Source organism: Clupea harengus, chromosome 4 (assembly GCF_900700415.2).
Source record: "Clupea harengus chromosome 4, Ch_v2.0.2, whole genome shotgun sequence".
In the NCBI taxonomy this organism is placed as follows: Eukaryota; Metazoa; Chordata; class Actinopteri; order Clupeiformes; family Clupeidae; genus Clupea; species Clupea harengus.
In genome coordinates, this window is record NC_045155.1 from 13,927,283 (window position 1) to 13,939,782 (window position 12,500).

At 47.1% G+C, this 12,500-nt stretch overlaps 1 protein-coding gene across 7 annotated transcripts in view; it reads right to left on the reverse strand.

The window, feature by feature from the left end:
* The window catches only part of LOC105898929 (ERC protein 2), a 222,030-nt gene that overhangs the window by 23,412 nt on the left and 186,118 nt on the right, over positions 1–12,500 (reverse strand). For all 7 annotated transcript variants that reach the window (XM_031566335.2, XM_042707645.1, XM_042707644.1 and 4 more), the window contains 2 exons: positions 9,368–9,538; positions 2,304–2,371 (listed from right to left, as the gene is read on the reverse strand). In XM_031566335.2, coding sequence (XP_031422195.1) covers positions 2,345–2,371; positions 9,368–9,538 — 198 coding nt within the window. In that variant the 3' untranslated portion in view covers positions 2,304–2,344. The remainder of the gene's footprint in view (positions 1–2,303; positions 2,372–9,367; positions 9,539–12,500) is intronic.

A 12,500-nucleotide genomic window follows, 5' to 3' on the forward strand; every position in this document is an offset into this window, starting at 1 on the left:
TACACTGGCTCCTGTGTGTGTGTGTGTGTGTGTGTGTGTGTGTGTGTGTGTGTGTGTGTGTGTGTGTGTGTGTGTGTGTGTGTGTGTGTGCGTGCGTGTGCGTGTGCGTGTGTTTGTTGCAGTAATCTGAAAAGCATGGGATGTATCAGTGGGGATATTGAGTTTATGCAGACTCCTGTGAGTGTGTGTGTATGCGCAATGGCTGTGACTGTGTGTGTGTGGGTGTGTGTGTGTGTGTGTATGTGCAATGGCTGTGACTGTGTGTGTGTGTGTGTGTATGCGCAATGTCTGTTACTGTGTGTGTGTGTGTGTGTGTGTGTGTGTGTGTGTGTATGTAATCTGAAAAGTAATCTGAAAGGTATAGTATGAAGAGTGAGGGCGTATCGATATTGTGTAGGTAGGTGTGTATGTATTTGTGTGTGTGTGTGTGTGTGTGTGTCCAAGGAGATATTTCTCAGGTCAGTATCACTCTGGCATCCTGTAGATGCTTGCTTCCAAGATGATGTTAACACACATAAGATCTAAATCAAACCAACATGAAACAGCAGGTCATAAGGAATGAGAAAAAGAGAGAGAGAGAGAAAGAGAAAGACAGAGAGGACAACAGAGAGAGAGAGAGAGAGAGAGAGAGAGAGAGAGAGAGAGAGAAAGAGAAGAAGTGGGGAAGCTAGGTCCGTTTGACTCAGTGAATCTTGATACTGACACATTCTCCACACACATGGACGACATTAAGGCATGTAGCCCGGTCTGGCCAAAGCAGTGCAGTTAAAACACACACAGACACACACACACACACACAGACACACACACACACACACACACACACACACACACACACACCGCTACATTCTGTAACTGTACACTTGTTAATGAGAGAACAACAAAAGCGGCACGACGCCTCATGACAATGCCGACACCTCTTTAAAAAATGCGCTTTGGATTTAATATCCAAGCCACACACACACACACACACACACACACACACACACACACACACACACACACGCACACACACACACACGCACACACGCACACACACACACACACTGTCTGACCTCACTGATCAGAGCAAAACGCTTTCATCTCCAAGTTCAACATCAGGGACCCAGTACACTTTTGCTCTGTATTCTCGGCCTGCTCATTTGACTTGGCCTGGCCCTCAGGACAGAGGAGTGTGAGACCTCGGCTTAGGAAAACAGCCCCAGTATTAATAAGACCTATGCACTACATCTAGCACAGTCAGAATTTATTAGGACACACTACTGTTGTGCTTTTTATATGTGTGTGTGTGTGTGTGTGTGTGTGTGTGTGTGTGTGTGTGTGTGTGTGTGTGTGTGTGTGTATGTGTGTGTGTGTGTGTGTGTGTGTGTCACTGTGCACATGTATATGAATGTGTGGTTTTATTGGGATGTTAAATTCAGGCAAAAATTATTATGTGTGTGTGTGTGTGTGTGTGTGTGTGTTTGTGTGTGTGTGTGTGTGTGTGTGTGGCTTGTCGAGTTTGCCCATACAAACATTGATTTCATCATGTCAGTTCGATTTTAAATTTGAAGGAGGTTGTGTTTGCTCTGCATGTCTGAGCGTGTGCATGTCTGCCTGTGCACTATGTGTCTAAGTCTATGTGTGTGTATTTGTGTGTGGTCATATTTGTGTGTAAAAGTGTGTATGTGAGAGAGAGTGTGAAACCGTGTGTGGTTCTAACACCTGACGTCCAGATCACAGCGCAGGCAGTCGCAGGCATCCCGAGACGTCCATGGGGGGGCTTGGGCATGAACGTGAGTAGATGCATTAGCCTTTATGACAGCGCATTCTTCCCTTAATGCCCCCTCAGCTAAAAATACAGAACCTAGAGCTATAACTGCACACTGGAGCTTGCTAATTAATGAAACCACACACACTCTCTTTAACCAGGCCGAGGACTGGTGGGTGTTAAACTTTACTGGTCTGCATGTGTGTCTGTGTGTGTGTGTGTGTGTGTGTGTGTGGGAGAAAGAGAGAGGGTAAGAAAGAGAGAGAGAAAGAGAGAATGGGTGTGTGAATAAGAGTGTATAGGACCACTCATTCAATTAATGCCTTCCAAAACTGACATCACTGTAAAAGGAATGTTCTCATCACCCTGGACCCACCACACTACATGGAAGGATGCTCTTCTGAACTATACCTCCTGTATTATTCTGTGCCATAACACGCCACACTGTGCAACAACACTTACTGCGTTGTCTAACCATCCAGTGAAGCTTCTCTGGAGGCTGCGGATGCTAAAAGTGTAGGAACACAGGACAGGCACGCTTTTAGGTACTTACCCCTCCGAACCAAACTGAAGCGTTGGTTTCCACGGCAACGGTCATGCCCAGATGCCCTCCTCATCATCCTGACGGTGTATGTGTGTGGCAGTGGAGGACGGGGCATGAGAGAAAGGGAAAAGCAGAAAAAAGACAGAGAGAAACAGAGGAAAAAAGAGAAAACACAGCAAGTGTTAGCGTTTAGCATATTCCCTCCAGGCTTTCTTTTTTGTTGTTGTTGTTTGTTTGCTTTTGAACTTGTAGTATTATTTTTCCGTGCTGTTGGCGAATTCATTAAAAAGGCGGTGAGCTGCACCAGAGGAGGCTCCAGAACAGCTGACAGCTTAAGCCGAACCTGGCGCAGGCTCTAGTCTGGAGAACACCTCTGAACAGGGACCTGCTCCAGACCCATTTGTGCGAACTCCACTGACAGACAGACAAGACAGATATGGCCAATCTCTGCAGCTTCCAACTCAGACAGACTTCAGAAGAGGAGAGTCATGTTTTGCTCTTCAGTGTTTTTCTATGTGATGTTTGTGTGGAGCCGTGGAGAAGGGCAGCAGATGTGCTACTGAAGAGTGGAAAACCTGTGCGATTGGATCATCCTTTAATGGCCATCTTACAACTAGATAGATGGCCTGTCTTTTCTTAAGATTATTGTGTGTGTGTGTGTAACTGTGTGGTTGAGAGATTCTATGTGTCTGTGAGCTTGTGTGATTGTGTCGATGTGTGTGTATGTGTGTGTGTCAAAGTGTTTGTGCAGGTGTCAATGTGTGTGTGTGTGTGTGTGTGTGTGTGTGTGTGTGTGTGTGTGTGTGTGTGTGTGTGTGTGGTGGAGGCCAAACACATCAACATCACTCGACCATCACTCGGCTATCTGTGGTCATTAATCATCGGCCACTGGCTCTGGGATCATAAACACAGGCGCCGGGTCAGGCCCCGCAGATAAAACAGCCTCTGAGGACGTGCTGAAAACAGGCCTGATTAAGACACAATGCCGGCCATCCCCAGCGCCCCCAAACATCTGAGCCATGAGAACAATACCGAAGAGAAAACAAAGATCACAGAGGTCCTTGCAAAACACACTGGCTGGCTGGCTAAGCTACTACAAAGACTAGTTTCCCGGGCTAGCGGGGATGTGGGTGGGAGAGGGAGTGAGAGAGCGAACGGTGGCTGGGCAAGAGGCCCAGGCGAGGGAGGCTTGTTTGATAACAGAGCCCATGGAGGGGACCACAGGCCTGCAGCTGAATGACTCAATTAGACCACCACCTCCCCCCTCCTAAGGGGATGTTTGCTAAATTGATCAAATGTGCTAACAATGGCGCCTATTCTGAAGTCGCAAGTTATCACACACAAATGGAATATCAAAGCTAACCAGACTGGACCATGGGTGTTGTTTGTCATGGAGACCATTTTGGACGCCCTGGGTGACTGTGGGTGTATCTATGTACCTCCACATGCTTGTACATGGTGTGTGTCCAAGGCATATCATACTCAAGGTTTGTGTGTGTGTGTGTGTGTGAGGGAAGGATGTGTTTGTAATGGCTGCGAGAGTATCTTTCCATCTGACAGGCTTGGCCAGGCTGTGTCTCAAGGGTGAGAGAGGGGAACACTCTTCATCATCATCAATCACTCCTCCTCATCTCCCCCTCTCTCTCTCCTTCTCTCCATCTCTCTCTCTCCTTCTCTCTCTCTCTCCCTCTCTCTCTGGCAGCCTCCCTTGCTGCCTCACTCGTGGAAAAATAAATAGGGTGATTAATCATGCTAAGATAAAAGAGGCAGATAAATGAGGGGGGGAGAGGACGAGTGTGTTTGAAAGAAAAACGGCCACACCTCGGGGGGCTTGGCCCTGACCTCGGCTCAACTTCCACACGCGGTCAGAGTTCAGGGGTCACCCGTGAGGAAGAGCTGAAAGACTATGACTGAGCAGATATATATATATAAGATATCTGCTCACACACACACACACACACACACACACACACACACACACACACACACACACACACACACACACACATACACACACATAACACTAAAATACAATACACTGCACAGAGGAATGCATACACACTAGAGATACCAACCCACAAACACACATAGACACAGATATCATTGCATTGTTACACATTGCAATTCACCCTCACTAATGTCTGAGTATGAATGAGTGGCATGAATGGTGCTGTTATCACACTCACTACCTTGTATGGATACAGGGCACACACCCACGCCCACACACACACCCACAAACAAACAGAAACTACAGACACAGGCATGGAGACAGACACTCTCTCACCCCCTCCGCCCATCCTGTGACTGTTAATCTGAACACCTGATGTCTGGAAGGTGTGTGTGTGTGCGTGTGTGTGTGTGTGTGTGTGTGTGTGTGTGTGTGTGTGTGTGTGTGTGTGTGTGTGTGTGTGTGTGTTTAAAAGGACACCATGTGGAAGTAAAGCATCAAACCCCTGGCCTGTCATTAGACCTGACTCATGGGCTGAGTCCACAGTCAAGGTCAGGTAGGAGGCTTGTCCAGTGAAGTGAGCCGTTATCAAAGCTCCTGTGCATCCTGTCCTGACCATGAGTTACAGCATAGTGACACACCAATTACACCGTGAGGAGTGCCCTTTTTGATCTTGACCTCAGCTGAAACGGAGATCACCCCACTGTGACACACACACACACACACACACACAACTCACACACACACACACACACACACACACAGACTCCCGCCGTCAACAGTACAAGGTGTGTTCTTCACGGTCTTGTCTGTGCTACACTTATTTATTCAGCTTGCCCCGAGAACAGACACATTTTTTCCAGCCCCTGTGTTTTAATGCTCGGCTTTAAATTTCAAATTTCCACAGCGTACAGTCCTGCTGTACCCACAGCCCCCCCCCCCCCCCCCCCCCACACACACACACCCACCAACCCACCCACCTCCTACCCCCTTTTCATTTTTTTAACACACATACTGTAAAGAGCCTCATTCTGAGGGAGCGTTCCCAGAGCACTGGCTCCAGGTTTACGAGTCGCACTGTTATTCTCCCCCCCGCGCTTAACAAGGCTTCCCAGCAGCCACAGGCCTGGCCCTCTGAGCTGGCCCCTTCTGAGGCTTTAAAAGCCTCGGGGCCCCGAGTCCTCGCTACCGGCCCCGGAGTCTATAAACGGTGTCTCCACTCACTCAAACCCCCAAAAAACGCGCAAAAGCAAACGTCAAAGGCAGTGACATTTGGCGAGAGCAGTCGAGGCAGGTTAATAATCGAGAGCGATGTTAAACGGGCGCGACCGAATCGGACGGGCGGCGAGGCGGTTGCCAGCGAAGGTTTGCTTCATCGGTTGCGCGACTGCGGAAATGGATGTGAATTCTGTTTATTGGCGCGCTGACATACAATATTAGGACACATGCTTTCTTATGGCGTAAATGTTAGCGTTCGGCCCCTTAGATGTACAGCATTAATGCTTCATGCGGAATGCAGGATGTTGCCTTATAGGAAGCCCTCAATCCAGAGCTTGTGTATTTTCTTGGCCGGCCGGTGATTTTAACGACGTGCTGTTCAAGCGGCCGTCATGGCCGCACGTATCACGGTGGGATCAGTGTTTACAGTGCAAAGCTGATTCACCATCCCGGTGCAGCTCCATGGGGGGCCCTGCAGAACACTGACGGAAGGACAGCTTGGGAGAGTCACCCACTAAGTTGCTCAATCCAAAGATTTCCTGTAAAGGTTTATGTGTTGGTGTGTGTGTGTGTGGGAGTGTGTGTGTGTGTGTATGTGTGTGTGTGTGTGTGTGTTGTAAAGCCCTGTGGTCTAGTCTTGATCGGCAAGTGTCCCAGACACACAGCATGTAGTGTCCTTTACTGTGTTACTTTAATCTACCCATATCAGTAAAAGATTGAGTTTGCCTGTGCTTGAGAGAAAATAAAACAGAGAAACACAGTTTGAGATAAAAGAGAGAATGCATGTATTTGTCGTATACAAGGAAATGTCTCATGGTCTACCACTTATATGACATGCTTACTCATCCTATGAGTGTGTATGTAGGCATGTGTGTGTGCGCACTAGTGTGTGTGTGTGTGTGTGTGTGTGTGTGTGTGTTTCCTGCTTGTGTGTGGGCAACCCCAACCCCAAACAGCGGTGTCCTGGCGTGAGTGACAACGAATCGGCTGAGTGGAAGGTTTTGGCCGCGGGGATATTTGTACAACTGCACAAGAACATGTTGGGGAACACGCCGGGCTCACCATGATTACTGGGCCTTTGTCTGGGCTGGAATCTCCCACATGTCACCTTTCACAAGCTGCGTGGCAGCGCACGGGAGCAGCCCCATCCCAAAACATTGGCCACCCACACCCTAACTCTAACACTCACACTAACACTCACACTAATACTAATACTAACACTAACACTAACACTAACTATAATACTAACTCACACTAACACTCACACTAACACTAATACTAACACTAACACACACTAACACTAATACTCACACTAATACTAATACTAACACTAACACTAACACTAACTATAATACTAACTCACACTAACACTCACACTAACACTAACTAACACTAACACTAACTATAATACTAACACTAACACTAACAAACACTCACACTAACACTAACTATAATACTAACTAACACTAATAATAATATGCCATAGGACCTCATCAGGTTCTTAGGTTTAAGAACATTTTCAGTATTTGAACCCATTATCCCCAGGTGTTCAGGTGTTCTCATGTTGTACTTTTATGTCACTGAACTGATTGTTCGGCTGCGTAACTCTTTCATGGCGCAAACTCAGTAATGCAATATTTGTGCTCTTCTTTCCATGGTTTCGTATATATAGAGCTGTCTTTGGGATACAAAGCTGTGTCTGTGTAATCTATAAAATCCCTGATGGATTTATGATTTTTTCCCCTAGGGATAAGGGAGGCGGGGTTGGATAGGGAGTTCCCTAGAGGTAACCATGGTGATAGGCACAGGTAAGGGGCTCTCCTGAAGAGTATTTGGTTCCCCCAGGCACAATAAATCACATAGTTGTTAATGCCTTGATTGGTGTGTTTGTGAGGGCTGTTTGGTGTGTCTCTGTGTGTGTGTGTGTGTGTGTGTGTTTGTGAGGGCTGTTTGGTGTGTGTGTGTGTGTGTGTGTGTGTGTGTGTGTGTGTGTTTGTGAGGGCTGTTTGGTGTGTCTGTGTGTGTGTTTGTGAGGGCTGTTTGGTGTGTCTGTGTGTGTGTGTGTGTGTGTGTGTGTGTGTGTGTTTTAGGCTAGGTTCCAGACACCACACCTGACAGTTCATAATCATCTCTTTTATCAGGTGGGCGCAAGATTAATTACATATACACACTTTAGCATACACCAACGCACAGCTACAGAGCTATGTACACACGCACGCACACACACACACACACACACACACACACACACACACACACACACACACACACACACACACACACACACACACACACACACACACACACACACACACTCACATCCACTTTCAGCTTTAATAATGACAGGACTTTTTTTTCTCCACCAAGGCATTTGTTTATCCTCAGGGAGACTGGATATGATACTTAGCACATGCATGGCGTGTGTGTGTGTGTGTGTGTGAGTGTGTGTGTGTGTGTGTGTGTGTGTGTGTGTCTGTGAGAGCGAGAGAGAGAGTGTGTGTGTGTGTGATTAGAACGGGAGTGCTCATGTCTGTGAGCATCTCCAAGTCCTTGTACACACACTTCTGGAATGTGGCACGTAATTGTGAATTGCTCATACAGTGGGAGAGTTTCTGTTTGTGTATGTGTGTGTGTGTGTGTGTGTGTGTGTGTGTGTGTGTGTGTGTGTGTGTGTGTGTGTGTGTGTTTGATCAAAATCAGCCTGCACAAATCACCCGGGGTAGTATCAGCCCTTGGCCTGTGGGCCGTCTCTTAAACGACATGAATTATCTGAGGGGATTTTTGCTCCATCAATGCAACCACAGGAGCCCCCACCCCCTGGGAGAACTCTGAGCCGATAGCATAGGCATTTCCCCATAATGATGTTTGGCTCTTAATAAGATGGCCATGTAATTTTGTCATTTTACACAAATGGTCTTCTACTTCTGAGTATAAAAAGGGGCTTGCAAATTACATGTCAAGGAAAAGCCAAAAGTGTGTGTGTGTGTGTGTGTGTGTGTGTGTGTGTGTGTGTGTGTGTGTGTGTGTGTGTTTGCATTTGCGTGTATGTGCGTTGGTGTGTTTGTGTGTGTGTGTGTGTCTGTGTGTGTGTGTGCGTGAGCATTCAGCAACATTCTCCTCCTCACACTAACTTTCCAAAGGCAGTTGTAGCTAAAACTGGTCATTCTTGTGAGCACTGGCACCTTATACTTACCACTTGGGAGAGCCTCCGTGACCGGTCAAGGCCTCCGGCACCTTGCACTATCTGCTGGAGAGTGCTACTAGTAGGAGCTCCAGAGTCTGTCACAGAGACTGGTCACAGAGGCCATGTCAGAGGCATTGACTGGTCATGGAACAGACTCTAGAGCTCCCCCTAGTGGTACCAATCGCAACTAAGTATAAGATGCCAGTGCTCACAAGAATGACCAGTTTGAGCAAGAACCCTCTCTCCTAACTTTCATTCTGGTAGCTCAGATGTGTTGAAAATCCAGCCCAGCTCAAAGTATTTGCAACCCGCAGGTCATCAGATCTGGGAAGAAAAAAAAGTCTTTCTCCCCTACCACCCCCACTCCAACCCCTTCTTTTATGGTAAAATGGTTGATGAAAAGTATGTGGACTCTGTCGAATCTACCGGTGGCTTTCGTCAGCAGATAGCCTTCCAGCTCACAGCTATCGGAGTCAAATTCGGCAGACATTGCAGTTCCCTAGGTCACCTGTAAGTCACTGGGCCCAGTCTACCTGACTCAAAATCACCTCACTTTGCTTTGCTCAGTGCCATCACTCCTAGGTTAATCAGGTGTGGAGGCCTGTGGCACACTGTGCTGTTGGTGATCACAAAAGCACCATTAACACATACTGGGGTGATATTAACACAAATGAAGGCTACAGGTTCCCTGTGGGACTGAAGGGTTGATGGGTGGGTACTGACCTGGTCTTGGGGGGGTCTGTGGTTGACAGCGTGGGGGACAGCGTGGGGGGGCCCTCGCGGTGGGCCTCTGTGGTGGCCTGGATGAGGGTGGTGAGGAGGATGATGAGGGTGGTGGGGATGAAGGTGGCCGTCATCGTAGTTGTCAGCAAGGAGCTTCATCCTGCTCTGGGTCTGTGTGTGTGTGTGTGGGGGGGGGGGGGGGGTGCAACAAGAAGAGGAGGAAGAAAACATCTTCATCATCAATCATCATTATCATCATCACTATTCACATTAACATCATAATCAGGAGTTTGTGAAAGAGGAGGAAGCAGAGAATCATCATCACCACCATCATCATCATCACTACACATTCGAATGTCATTATCAGCACTGCAATAGTGAGCATGAAAGCTATCCTGAGGTTCATGGGGTGCGCCAGCGGACTGGCTGATTAAAGCTGAGCCTAATGTGGGCTGGGGGAATTCTGGAGGAGAGAGCAGAGACCCAAAAAAAGAAATCTGAGATGAAATATGACAAAGCCCTGTGTCGGACCAGATGCTGCATCCAGCCAAAATACCATAATTCTGTCGGACGTCACACTTTAGTCAACATTGTGCCGTAATTGGATTAAAGTATTCCTGTCAGGGGGAGGGGAAGGTGATGGACACTCATTTAGCACGGGACCTGGCCACACGGCATTGTGGGTATGTGCATTCAGGTTGATTAATGGGGGTAATTTTCTCTATCAATGATTAAAATTGATTAAAATTGCCCAAAAATATGTGCTCGACTCGGGAGTTCTTGGTCGCTCGCTCTGTGTGTGCCAGCATACTTTAGCGGGAGATAACCTTGTGACACACACACACACTCATAAGTACTCACACACATACACACACACACACACACTTATCACAGAGCAATCAATGGCTTAACTTTAATCATTAAGCCATCAGCAAGCCATCATCGAGCTATGCTTCAAAATACGAGCCTAAAACCTGCTCAGTCATAGAAAGATGTATGCGTAACCGAGTTTCGGCCATTATGTAACCTGCTTTCTCACAGGCAATGGAGGAGCAGTAACTCTCTAATAAAAACGGCTATGATATTACATTACAACAAGCCATTTTGTGCTCTTTATTGCAAACTCATACACCATCTAAGATTTACTGCACACCAAACACCTATGATATGCTATGTGCGGCACTCTCAGTCATGTCCTCAACCATGCCAGCCCGTCCACCAGTGACCATTAAACTCTCTCCCATTAAACCTTATTACATATGACAATACCCAGGCCACCACTGAAAAACACTATTCCTCCGCGTAGCTTTTTCAGGAGCATGAACGCGTCGAAGAAGGAACCACTTAGACAGAGAGACGGAGGAAGAGAGGGAGAGAGGGAAAGGAGAGTCAATTTTGAGAGAAAAGGGAGTCCATATGTTCGCTGGACACCGTAATGGGGACCTCAGATTACTATTAAAGTTAATACTGCATGAATGGACATGACAGCTAAGTGCTAAATGACATGTTGAGTAGCGGAGCAGAAAAGTCCTCTCAGTCCTGGAGGAATCCTGGAGCAACCCCAACCGGAGTGGTGGCTCAGCCCACCGAGAGAGCAGTGGAAACCGCAGCAGAGTGTCTCAAACCTTGTGTGTGTGTGTGTGTGTGTGTGTGTGTGTGTGTGTGTGTGTGTGTGTGTGTGTGTGAGTGTGTGTGTGTGTGAGAGAGTGTGTGTTCGTGTGTGTGTGTGTGTATGTGTGTGTGTGTGTGTGTGTGTGTGTGTGTGTGTGTGTGTGTGTGTGTGTGTGTGAGTGTCAATGCAAGAGACAGACGCAGGAAGACCTGATGAAGTTCGACTATAAAGCTCAGAGTAGGATTTAAGCACAGGAGTGAATCAGTGTATGTGTGTGTGAGAGAGACAGAAAGAGACAGAGAAAGACACAGAGAGAGAGAGAGAGAGAGAGAGAGAGAGAGAGAAAGAGAGAGATGGAAACAGACAGGCCTTGACATCTTTGTGTAGTTACAGGGTGACTGTGTCATGGCTGCTACGGTGTGATGACATGTGCTGCTACAGTAATGAGAGAGTAGTTGTTATAGAGATGACAAGCTAGCATGGAACTTCCTGACAGTCTGACGATGACGCACATAATTAACACTGGTTGGTGAAGATCTGCGAAAGCCTGTTTTGGGACCAGTTTTAATGTACTCGTCAAGTCTGCCCTAATGGAAAGAAGTGACAAACATGAGACCCCTTCTGATGAGCATGAGCTCAATACAAACAATAGAAGCCTACTGTGCTGAATTAGAAAAGTTGCAAAGAACTGTACGGATGCCTTCAGCAGTTAAACATAATGTCAAAAATGGTCTATAATGACTTCTGTCTTAATATCAATTAGTATACATAAACACTGTCCACAATTTGGTATCTCATAGTGTGACATTGTACCTATATAACAGTTCAAGGCACTAATTATGTAACAGCACTTGAACACTCTGGCAAATCACTGTTTAATGTAACACTGTGTTATAGTGCACTTAACAGTATAGTTACAGTGTAATAAGGGCTATATAAAATGAAGTCACACCTGTAGTACTACTAGTGCAATATGTCCAGCTTATCAGACCATGTTCAAGGACATTGTTGGTAGAGTGGTCCCATTAGAGGCTGTTGTTGTATTGCGTGTTTGTGTGTGTGTGTGTGTGTGTGTGTGTGTGTGTGTGTGTGTGTGTGAAAGGGAGACAAAGAGAGAGAATGTGTGTGTGTGTGTGTGTGTGTGTGTGTGTGTGTGTACGTGCCGTGTGTGCAGGGCTGCGCTGGGTAGCTGGGAGCGGCTCCAAGTGAGCGCTCTGTTAAGAGGGTTAATGAGCAGAACCACAAACACGAGGCAGGCCAGCTGATGAATGAGCGCTGGACAGAGCTGGATGTGTGGCCATCCTGTCTGCACACTGGCAGTTTCAAACACCTGCAGGCATAAAGTCCATGGCGTGCACACACACACACACACACACACACACACACACACACACACAACCACACACATACACACACACACACACACACACACACACACACACACACACACACACACACACACACAAACACAGACACACACACACACGTTTAGACAAACACAAACCCACACACATGCATACA